The following is a 12,279-nucleotide window of genomic DNA, read 5'->3' as shown; positions in this document are numbered from 1 at the left end:
TGGCCACGCAGGAGCTATCAAGATCACCGAGGCCCTCTCCTGATTGATCCTGGCTACCAGCCTGGGGATGAGAGGAAACGGTGGGAATACATAAGCTAGGTTGAAGGTCCAAGGTGCTACTAGTGCATCTACTAGGGTCGCCTTGGGATTCCTGGATCTGGACCCGTAGCAAGGAACCTTGAAGTTCTGACGAGACGCCATCAGATCCATGTCTGGAATGCCCCATAATTGAGTTATTTGGGCAAAGATTTCCGGATGGAGTTCCCACTCCCCCGGATGGAATGTCTGACGACTCAGAAAATCCGCTTCCCAATTTTCCACTCCTGGGATGTGGATCGCAGACAAGTGGCAGGAGTGATCCTCCGCCCATTGAATTATCTTGGTCACTTCTTTCATCGCCAGGGAAGTCCTTGTTCCCCCCTGATGATTGATATATGCAACGGTCGTCATGTTGTCTGACTGAAACCTTATGAATTTGGCCTTTGCTAGTTGAGGCCAAGCTCTGAGAGCATTGAATATCGCTCTCAGTTCCAGAATGTTTATCGGGAGAAGAGACTCTTCCCGAGACCATAGACCCTGAGCTTTCAGGGATTCCCAGACCGCGCCCCAGCCCACTAGGCTGGCGTCGGTCGTGACAATGACCCACTCTGGTCTGCGGAAGCTCATTCCCTGTGACAGATTGTCCAGGGTCAGCCACCAACGGAGTGAATCTCTGGTCTTTTGATCTACTTGAATCGACGGAGACAAGTCTGTATAATCCCCATTCCACTGTCTGAGCATGCACAGTTGTAATGGTCTTAGATGAATTCGTGCAAAAGGAACTATGTCCATTGTTGCAACCATCAATCCTATTACTTCCATGCACTGCGCTATGGAAGGACGAGGAACAGAATGAAGTACTTGACAAGAGCTTAGAAGTTTTGATTTTCTGACCTCTGTCAGAAAAATCCTCATTTCTAAGGAATCTATTATTGTTCCCAAGAAGGGAACTCTTGTTGACGGGGACAGAGAACTTTTTTCTTTGTTCACCTTCCATCCGTGAGATCTGAGAAAGGCTAGGACGATGTCTGTATGAGCCTTTGCTTTTGACAGGGACGACGCTTGAATCAGGATGTCGTCCAAGTAAGGTACTACTGCAATGCCCCTTGGTCTTAGAACCGCTAGAAGGGACCCTAGTACCTTTGTGAAAATCCTTGGAGCAGTGGCTAATCCAAATGGAAGTGCCACAAACTGGTAATGCTTGTCCAGAAAAGCGAACCTTAGGAACTGATGATGTTCCTTGTGGATAGGAATATGTAGGTACGCATCCTTTAAATCCACGGTAGTCATAAATTGATTTTCCTGGATAGTAGGTAGGATCGTTCGAATAGTTTCCATTTTGAACAATGGTACCCTGAGAAATTTGTTTAGGATCTTTAGATCCAAAATTGGTCTGAATGTTCCCTCTTTTTTGGGAACTATGAACAGATTGGAATAAAATCCCATTCCTTGTTCTCTTATTGGAACTGGATGTATCACTCCCATCTTTAACAGGTCTTCTACACAATGTAAGAATGCCTGTCTCTTTATTTGGTTTGAAGATAATTGAGACCTGTGGAACCTTCCCCTTGGGGGTAGTTCCTTGAATTCCAGGAGATAACCTTGAGAAACTATTTCTAGCGCCCAAGGATCCTGAACATCTCTTGCCCAAGCCTGAGCAAAGAGAGAAAGTCTGCCCCCCACTAGATCCGGTCCCTGATCGGGGGCTATCCCTTCATGCTGTTTTGGTAGCAGTGGTAGGCTTCTTGGCCTGCTTACCCTTGTTCCAGCCTTGCATTGGTTTCCAGGCTGGTTTGGGTTGTGAAGTATTACCCTCTTGCTTAGAGGATACAGAATTAGAGACTGGTCCGTTTCTGCGAAAGGGACGAAAATTAGGCTTATTATTAGCCTTAAAAGACCTATCCTGTGGGAGGGCGTGGCCCTTTCCCCCAGTGATGTCTGAAATAATCTCTTTCAAATCAGGTCCAAATAATGTTTTACCTTTGAAAGGAATGTTAAGCAATTTTGTCTTGGAAGACACATCCGCTGACCAAGACTTTAGCCAAAGCACTCTGCGCGCCACGACAGCAAACCCTGAATTTTTCGCCGCTAATCTAGCTAATTGCAAAGCGGCATCTAAAACAAAAGAGTTAGCCAATTTAAGTGCTTGAACTCTGTCCATAACCTCCTCATACGAAGATTCTTTACTGAGCGATTTTTCTAGTTCCTCGAACCAGAAACACGCTGCCGTAGTGACAGGAACAATGCATGAAATTGGTTGTAGAAGGTAACCTTGCTGTACAAAAATCTTTTTAAGCAAACCCTCTAATTTCTTATCCATAGGATCTTTGAAAGCACAACTATCTTCGATAGGAATAGTAGTGCGTTTGTTTAGAGTAGAAACCGCCCCTTCGACCTTGGGGACTGTCTGCCATAAGTCCTTTCTGGGGTCGACTATAGGAAATAATTTCTTAAATATAGGGGGGGGAACAAAAGGTATGCCGGGCCTTTCCCACTCTTTATTTACTATGTCCGCCACCCGCTTGGGTATAGGAAAAGCGTCGGGGGGCACCGGAACCTCTAGGAACTTGTCCATCTTACATAATTTCTCTGGAATGACCAAATTGTCACAATCATCCAGAGTAGATAACACCTCCTTAAGCAGTGCGCGGAGATGTTCTAATTTAAATTTAAATGTCACAACATCAGGTTCAGCTTGATGAGAAATTTTTCCTGAATCTGAAATTTCTCCATCAGACAAAACCTCCCTCATGGCCCCTTGAGATTGGTGTGAGGGTATGTCAGAACAGTTATCAGCGTCCTCTTGCTCTTCAGTGTTTAAAACAGAGCAATCGCGCTTTCTCTGATAAGTAGGCATTTTGGATAAAAGATTTGCTATGGAGTTATCCATTACAGCCGTTAATTGTTGCATGGTAATAAGTATTGGCGCACTAGATGTACTAGGGGCCTCCTGTGTGGGCATAACTGGTGTAGACACAGTAGGGGATGATGTAGTATCATGTTTACTCCCCTCATTTGAGGAATCATCTTGGGCAATATCATTATCTGTTGCATTACTGTCCTTACTTTGTTTGGACACTATGGCACAATTATCACATAAATTTAAATGGGGAGACACATTGGCTTTCATACATATAGAACATAGCTTATCTGATGGTACAGACATGTTAAACAGACTTAAACTTGTCAACAAAGCACAAAAAACGTTTTAAAATAAAACCGTTACTGTCACTTTAAATTTCAAACTGAAAACACTTTATTACTGAATATGTGAAAAAGTATGAAGGAATTGTTCAAAATTCACCAAAATTTCACCACAGTGTCTTAAAGCATTAAAAGTATTGCACACCAAATTTCAGAGCTTTAACCCTTAAATTAACGGAACCGGAGCCGTTTTTACATTTAACCCCTATACAGTCCCAGAATGAGGCTCTGTCTATAACTAGAAAGGCCCCCATCTGAAAAAGGTGTCCAACACAGTGCCTGCCGTTTTTCTAAACTTTCCCCAAGATTATAATACCAATAATTAGTTAGAATCTGCATAATATGCCTAGTAAAGCAATTGTTTTAGCCCAGAAAAATGTCTACCAGTTTTTAAGCCCTTTTTGAAGCCCTTTATTCTTTTATGTTTAACTAAGAAAATGGCTTACCGGTCCCCATGAGGGGAAATGACAGCCTTCCAGCATTACATGGTCTTGTTAGAAATATGGCTAGTCATACCTTAAGCAGAAAAGACTGCTAACTGTTTCCCCCAACTGAAGTTACTTCATCTCAACAGACCTGTGTGGAAACAGCAATCGATTTTAGTTACTGTCTGCTAAAATCATCTTCCTCTTACAAACAGAAATCTTCATCCTTTTCTGTTTCAGAGTAAATAGTACATACCAGCACTATTTTAAAATAACAAACACTTGATAGAAGAATAAAACTACATTTAAACACCAAAAAACTCTTAACCATCTCCATGGAGATGTTGCCTGTGCAACGGCAAAGAGAATGACTGGGGTGGGCGGAGCCTAGGAGGGATCATGTGACCAGCTTTGCTGGGACTCTTTGCCATTTCCTGTTGGGGAAGAGAATATCCCACAAGTAAGGATGACGCCGTGGACCGGACACACCAATGTTGGAGAAAACACAATTTATGCTTACCTGATAAATTTATTTCTCTAGTGGTGTATCCAGTCCACGGCCCGCCCTGTCATTTTAAGGCAGGTTATTTTTAAATTTAAACTACAGTCACCACTGCACCCTATGGTTTTCTCCTTTCTCTGCTTGTTTTCGGTCGAATGACTGGATATGGTAGTGAGGGGAGGAGCTATATAACAGCTTTGCTGTGGGTCCTCTTGCAACTTCCTGTTGGGAGTGAGAATATCCCATAAGTAATGGATGATCCGTGGACTGGATACACCACTAGAGAAATAAATTTATCAGGTAAGCATAAATTGTGTTTTTATATTGCAATCCCTTTACTTAGAGCTTCACTATAACACTTTTTAATTACCGTAATCTCCTGGTTATGGTGATGCAATGGAGTCCGACGTTTGCAGGCATATGAGAGGTTATGGGAAACTTTCCCTGAGACAGGTGAACACTCTTCAGTCTTAGGACAAACATAAATAAATCTACAGGTTATTGCTGTTAAAAGACAAGACACTGTAATTATTAACAATGAGAATGGCACTAGGATATGGTTAGAATCACGACAATTATTTCTGGCACATATCTCTGGAACATCAGGGCTACTCTTGATCACCTCTGCTTCAGAAAGCTGCTCAGCAAGTGGCTATTTGGCCAAGACTCCCTGTGCTGCTTGTTATATCTCGCCTCTCACACCTTGTATGTGTATTATACTTTATATGTGTGCTTGTTTCTCTATGGCTTTGTTCCCTTCCACCTCTATGTTTTGAAGCAAATACAAATAATATTCTCCCCAGTTTACTCTGTGTATAATCTTTATGAGATTGATGAAATTATCCAACAATTTTGACATAACGATTCTTTCAAGAATTAAAACAATCTAATGTGTACAGTTTAGGAAAAACTCTGATTTGGATACACAATTTCAAATAAATGAAAGTGTCATTTGAAATACATAGCAGTACATTTTAAATACCACTGAAAATATAAAATAAAATTACTTAAAAACAAAAAAAATTGCTTCTGTCAAAAGTTATCATTGCTAGTGATAAAGTTTAATGTGCATGAAATCTGCTGCAGATACAGGCATTAAAAATGACATAAAACACTAACTACATTTCAGGCAACTAACTTTAATCATAGGTGCTGTCATTTTGGAAAGTAAGCTACACTGCAGGTATCTGAATGATAGTTGCTACACATGAGAAAACACATTAGCACTGGAATTCAATGAAAGGATAATTTCAACATAGTGGCTCGCATGACTAGAGGGAGGTGGGGGAGATCCTCACTACTATGCTTATAAAATTTACTTATCGTATAATGTCCCTTTAAGCGACGCACCCACACATTTGGCATCAACATTACTCACAGAAAGCATGGGAGATAAACACGTGCTTCCCCTCCTACAGGTGAATAAACAGTCAGAAAGTAACAAAACCATTCCAAATACACAGCTGCATATTTCAAATAACAATTGTACTGCACTACCCAATGTTAAACCTTGCAGTTCCCAAGCTGAACAAAGCTGATGATTGAAGTGGTTAAGCGACCAGCTGTTTCCTGCTCAGGCTCTCAAGCAGAAATTAAAGGGAAAGTCAAGTCCAAAAAAATAAAAAAATAAATTCAAATAGGGCATGTAATTTTAAACAGCTTTCCGATTTAAGTTTATCACCAATTTTGCTTTGTTCTCTTGGTATTCTTAGTTGAAAGCTAAACCTAGATGGTTTATATGCTAATTTCTTAGACCTTGAAGGCCGTCTCTAATCTGAATGCATTTTGACAGTTTTTCACCACTAGAGGGTGTTAGTTCATGTTTTTCATATAGATAACATTGAGCTCACACACGTGAAGTTACCTAGGACTCAGTGAGCACTGATTGGCTAAAATGCAAGTCTGTCAAAAGGACTGAAATAAGGGGGCAGTTTGCAGATGCTTAGATACAAAGTAATTACAGAGGTAAAACTGTATTATAACTGTGTTGGTTATGCAAAACTGGGGAATGGGTAATAAAGGGATTATCTATCTTTTCAAACAACAAAAATTCTGTTGACTGTCCCTTTAAGCTATCTGCTTAACCCCTTCGCAGGGATTAAACAGAGTTGCAGGGTAAATAATGCAAAAATGACATGCTCTAAGAAATTACAGCAAATGATTTTCCACTACAATGTTCCTTTAAGACTTTCGTTTGTAACCCTTTTGATGCTGCAAAATGAACAATGACATAATTTACTACATATTGGAAAATACACAAAGTCTGTGTGTAATTTCCCAGTGTGCTTTAGTTAGGTAAACATTCTTGTACTGTTTTAGCTCAAGAAGGATAGTTCTTGGTAAAGGCTTGTCCCTATCAATATGGAGTTTTATATCATGTTTGTCTACTTCCTCACCTGATCCAACATTATACTCCGACCTGAAAGGAAATCCTGGGGTTCATGTGTGATGTCTGTCGAGATTCTGCCCTAAAACCAGAAAACATAAAGAACAGAAAGAATGAGGAATCTTCTAGGAGTGCACATACAATCATGTCAAAAAATATGTTCAGTATTTATTTGCTGGGTAAAATTCTATACAATTCCAATCAATTAGAAAACCTGGTTATTGTGAATTTTCTGTGTGGCAGCTTTGTACAATGTCAACTTCACCAATACATAGCACTGACAACATTCAACAGCACTTGTCCTGCAGCTTTTTGCAACAAACTTGTTTTTTTGAATACACATAAATTAATTTAGATCACATTTTAAACTGCTTGTTCAGAACTTTAATGTAATCATCATAATCCTCGTTTACAACTGTAATGAAGTGTTCAGACTTAAAAATAATGGTTAATTATAATAGTATGCAAAATTATATAAAATTGTTAATTGAAGACACATTATGAATTGATATTATGGGTTACTGCATTCAATTAAATTAGACAGTCAAAATCAATATTAAAGGGACACTAAATCCAAATTTTTTCTCTCATGATTCAGAAATAGCATGCAATTTTAAGCAACCTTCTAATTTACTCGGATTATCATTTTTTCTTCATTCTCTTGGTATCTTTATTTGAAAAGCATGAATGTAAACTTAGGAGCTGGATAATTTTTGGTTCAGTACGATGGGTAGCGCTTGCCGATTGGTGGCTATATTTAACCACCAATCAGCAAGTGCTACCAAGGTGCTGATTGGGCCAGCTCCTAAGCTTACATTCATGCTTTCAAATAAAGATACCAAGAGAACGAAGAAAAAATTGATAATAGGAGTAAATTAGTTCTATCTGAATCAAGAAAGAAAAAAATTGGGTTTAGTATCCCTTTAAAGCACTGAGGGCTGTTGAGATTCTTTAAAAATGCTCGCCAGTACCAATTTCTTATAAAACAGGGTATCTTACTAAGGGATGTATACTGTACAATGAAAATCATTATTTAAAAATTATACAAAACAAATCATTGAACCATTCACACAAAAATACTCATGAAAGAAACTGTATTGTTAAGGTGCATCAAAAAACAGTAACCGAATTGTTTACCAAAATCCACATTTTACCAAAAACGTAAACATTTATTTTAAAGTGATGGTAAACTTCATCGTTTATAGTAACAATATTTGTAATCAAAGTAAAAAAGATGGGCATTTTTATTCATGAAAGGCATTGTAAACGTTTTTTTTATAATTACGCTTTTCATGTTTTTATATAATGCCCATAACGTATACCATTTCTTACTTCACTGACGATTCAGGTTGTAGCCAATCGTATCGCGCCACCTTTGGCATCCAGCAAGTTAATAGAAGTAATAATGCCCCTGGGACGCTATATGATTGGCTACCGCCTGAATCGTCAGTGAAGTAAGAAATAGAGTATCCGTTACGGGCTGAGAAACGGCTAAATATATAAAAACATGAAAGGGTAATTATTTAAAAAAAAAAAAAATTAAAAAAAAAAAAAAAATTATGCTTACCTGATAAATTTCTTTCTTTCCTGGCATAGAGAGTCCACAAATCCATTCTAATTACTAGTGGGAATTAAACTCCTGGCCAGCAGGAGGAGGCAAAGAACACCCCAGCAGAGCTGTTAAAGGGATAGGAAAGTCAGAATTAAACTTACATGTTTCTGACAGAGCATGTCATTTTAAGACACTTTTAAATTCACTTCTATTTTCAAATGTGCTTTGTTCTCTTGGTATCCCTTGCTGAAAAAAAATAAAAGAAAGCGCACAAATCCTACACTAGTGGGAGCTGCTGCTAATTGGTGCCTGTTAGGAATTATTGTTAGCATGACAAGCGCCATCTTGTTCTTCGCCGCCATTTTGTCTTAGGCATCCATCTTGCCATTTTGTCTTAGGCATCCATCTTGTAGTGAGAATATGCTGATGTTAGGGAGACTTGCATAGATAGAATAGCCCTGAGAATGACCCTGACGATGTGCTTGGATGCATTGTTATCTCTACAAGATGTCAAACGGCTGTGATTTGTGCTGGGCTAGGAGGCCCAGTTACTGTTTATCTGTAGTTAGGTATTTCTGTAGAAATGACTCCCTAACACTCCTTTTCTTTTAATTATATTTTAAATGAGTTTCTTTGTTCTTGCAGAAATAATATGTAAGATGATGTAATTATGAATACGTCACTTGTTAACCCGATATGCTGTAACTCTTGGCTATAAAAGTGCCTAACAACTTGTAATAAACAGAATAGTTTTGGATCATTGCTGCGTGGTCTGAGTCTGTTCTAAGGATATCCTTATCAGGTAATAAACATCTGCTCCAGGTGATATAGCGGGCCCGAGGCTTAGGCCTGACCTGACACTCCCCCCATGAAACTAACACCTAACAGTGCCTGAACACATTTGTCTTTTGTGATTGGCTAACTAGATGCCGAGGCAAAAGTACCAAATTTGTAGAATTTGGAAAAAGTATGCAATGAGGACCAAGTGGCCGCCTTGCGGATTTGCTCCACAGATGCTTCATTTTTGAAAGACCAGAAAGAAGAGACAGCCCTAGTGGAATGAGCCGTAATTCTCTCAGGAGGCTGTTGTCCAGCTGTCTCAAATGCTAACCGGATAACACTTCTCAACCAGAGAGAAAGAGTAGTAGAAGTGGCCTTCTGACTCTTACACTTACCAGAGGAAACGATGAATACGGCAGTAGATTGCCGGAAATCTTTAGTTGCTTGAAAATAAAATTTTAGCTCACGCACAACATCTAGGTTATGCAACAGGCGACCCTTCTGAGAAGGAAGATTCGGACAAAAGGAAGGAACAACAATTTCCTGATTGATGTTGCAATCCGATACTACTTTGGGAAGCAATTCCAACCTAGTTCGAAGGACCGACTTATCAGCATGAAAAATAAGGTAAGGGGAATCACACTGCAGAGCCGAATGCTCAGAAACTCTGCGAGCAGACGAAATAGCAAGGAGAAACAAAACTTTCCAAGATAACAACTTAATATTAACCGAATGCATAGGCTCAAACTGAGCCTGCTGCAAAACTTTAAAAACAAGGTTAAGACTCCAAAGAGGAGCAAAAGGTTTAAACACAGGCCTGATTCTCACCAAGGCCTGAACAAAAGATTGAACAGCTGGCAGATCTGCCAGACGTTTGTGCAAAAGAATAGACAGTGCAGAAATCTGACCCTTCAGAGTACTGACTGACAAATCTTTCTCCAGGCCATCCTGAAGATAAGACAGAATGCGAGGAACCCTCACCTGACTCCAAGAGAAACCCTTCGATTCGCACCAATAAAGGTATTTACGACATACCTTATGGTAAATCTTACGAGTAACAGGTTTACTAGCCTGAAGCATGCTATCAATGACCTTCTCAGAAAAACCGCGCCTAGCTAAGACTAAGCGTTCAATCTCAAAGATTCACCAGATCCGCAAACCAAATCCTGCGAGGCTAGACAGGAGCTATTAGAATCACTGACGCCCTCTCCTGCTTGATACGAGCAATGACTTGAGGAAGGAGAGCAAATGGAGGAAACAGGTACGCAAGACAGAAGTTCCACAGAACCGCCAGAGCGTCGATCAGAGCTGCTTGGGGATCTCTGGATCTTGACCCGTACCTTGGCGTTTAGATGAGACACCATCAGATCCAACTCTGGAACCCCCCACCTGAAGGTTATCGTTGTTAATACTTCCGTTTGAAGTGCCCACTCCCCAGGATGAAAGGTATGTCTGCTTAGAAAATCTACTTCCCAGTTGTCCACCCCATGGATGTGGATGGCAGAGAGGAGACAATCGTGAGACTGTGCCCACTGGAGAATGCAAGTCACCTCCTTCATAGCTAAGGAACTCCGAGTTCCTCCCTGGTGGTTGATGTATGCCATCGAGGTGATGTTGTCCGATTAGAAACTGATAAACTGGACCAAACTTATTTGAGGCCAGGCAACTCTAAGATTTTTATGGGGAGAGAAGACTCCACAAGTCCAAAGACCCCGAGCCTTTAAAGAACCCCAAACTGCTCCCCAACCCAACAGGCTGGCATCTGTGGTCACAATCACCCAGGATGGTCTCAGGAAGCATGTACCCTAATATAGATGATCCTGCAAAATCCACCAAGATAGAAAGTCTCTTGTTAGGGGATCTAGAACTATTCTCTGCGAGAGATCCGAATTGTCTCTGTTCCATTGTCTGAGCATGCATAACTGTAGAGGTCTCAGATGGAAACGAGCAAAAGGAATAATGTCCATGGAAGCAGCTATTCGACCAATTACCTCCATACACTAAGCAACTGATGAACGGATAGAGAACTGAAGTGAACGACAAGAAGCAAGAATTTTGGATTTCCTGACATCCGTCAGAAAAGTCTTCATGGGCAGAGAATCTATGATCGTTCCCAAAATGTATAGCCTGGTGTCTGGCACCAGGGAACTCTTTTCCATATTTACTTTCCATCCGTGGGTACAAAGAATAAACAGAGTGTCTGTATGAGATTTTGCTAAAATGAAAAGATGGCGCCTGAACCAAGATATCGTCCAGGTATGGCGCCACCGCTATCCCTTGAGATCTGACCACCGCCAAAAGGAGCCCTAGAACTTTTGTAAAGATCCGAGGAGCCATAGCAAGGCCGAAGTGAAGAGCAACAAATTGGAAGTGTTTGTCTAAAAAGGCAAACCACAGGAATTGGTGCTGTTCCCTGTGAATAAGGACATGCAGATACGCGTCCTTCAGGTCTATGGTAGACATGACCTGACCCTCCTGAATCAAGGATAGCATGGAGTATATAGTCTCCATTTTGAATGATGGAAGCTTGAGAAATTTGTTGATACACTTGAGATCCAATATGGGTTGGAAAGTTCCCTCCTTTTTGGGAACCACAAAAAGGTTTGAACAAAATCCTTGACCCTGTTCCGCTACAGGAACTGGGACAATCACTCCCAGAGAAGATAGGTCCTTTACGCAATTCAAGAAGGCCTCTCTTCACCTGTTTTGCAGATAACCTTGACAGGATAGATCTGCCCCTTGGGGGACTAGACTTGAACCCTATGCTGTATCCTGGGATACAACTTCCACAGCCCAAGGATCTGGGACATCGCGGATCCAAGGCTGCCGAACAAAGGAAAGCCTGCCCCCTACTTGAACCAAAACTGGATTGGGGACGGCCCCTTCATGTTGACTTAGACTCAGAGGAAGGTTTCTTGGCTTGCTTCCCCTTATTCCAAGGCTGACTGGATCTCCAGCTTGGAAGAGGAATCCCTTTGTCCCTTGAAGTTATGAACGGAACTAAAATTAGAATTCTGGCGACCCTCAGGTCTAGCCTTCTTGTCTTGAGGTAGGAAAGATCCCTTTCCACCAGTAATTTCGGAAATGATCTTGGCCAAACCAGGACCAAATAAAGTATTGCCCTTAAAGGGTAAAGACAGAAGTTTGGATTTGGATGTTACATCTGCAGACCAAGATTTTAACCACAGAGCTCTGCGGGCTAGAACTGCAAGGCTAGAAATCTTGGCTCCTAGCCTAACAACTTGCATGCTAGCATCACAGATAAAAGTATTAGCCAGCTTTAGAGCCTTTATCCCATCTTGGATCTCCTCTATAATTCTCTGAAATTAGGTCAGACAAGGAATTGCACCAATAATATGCTGCACCTGCAACCGTAGCAATACTTGCAACT

The 12,279-nt window shown here is 40.8% G+C and overlaps 1 protein-coding gene across 2 annotated transcripts in view; it reads right to left on the bottom strand.

Moving 5' to 3' along the window:
- LOC128663468 (DNA-directed DNA/RNA polymerase mu) overlaps positions 1-12,279 on the bottom strand; it is a 146,784-nt gene that overhangs the window by 116,982 nt on the left and 17,523 nt on the right. For both annotated transcript variants that reach the window (XM_053717812.1, XM_053717811.1), the window contains exons 4-5: positions 6,567-6,638; positions 4,541-4,639 (exon numbers count right to left, since the gene is read on the bottom strand). In XM_053717812.1, the coding sequence (XP_053573787.1) occupies positions 4,541-4,639; positions 6,567-6,638 (171 nt within the window). The remainder of the gene's footprint in view (positions 1-4,540; positions 4,640-6,566; positions 6,639-12,279) is intronic.

The sequence above is a fragment of the Bombina bombina genome, chromosome 6 (assembly GCF_027579735.1).
Source record: "Bombina bombina isolate aBomBom1 chromosome 6, aBomBom1.pri, whole genome shotgun sequence".
Taxonomy (NCBI): Eukaryota; Metazoa; Chordata; class Amphibia; order Anura; family Bombinatoridae; genus Bombina; species Bombina bombina.
Note: the sequence above shows the minus strand (reverse complement) of the source record. Positions and strands in the feature narration are given on the sequence as shown.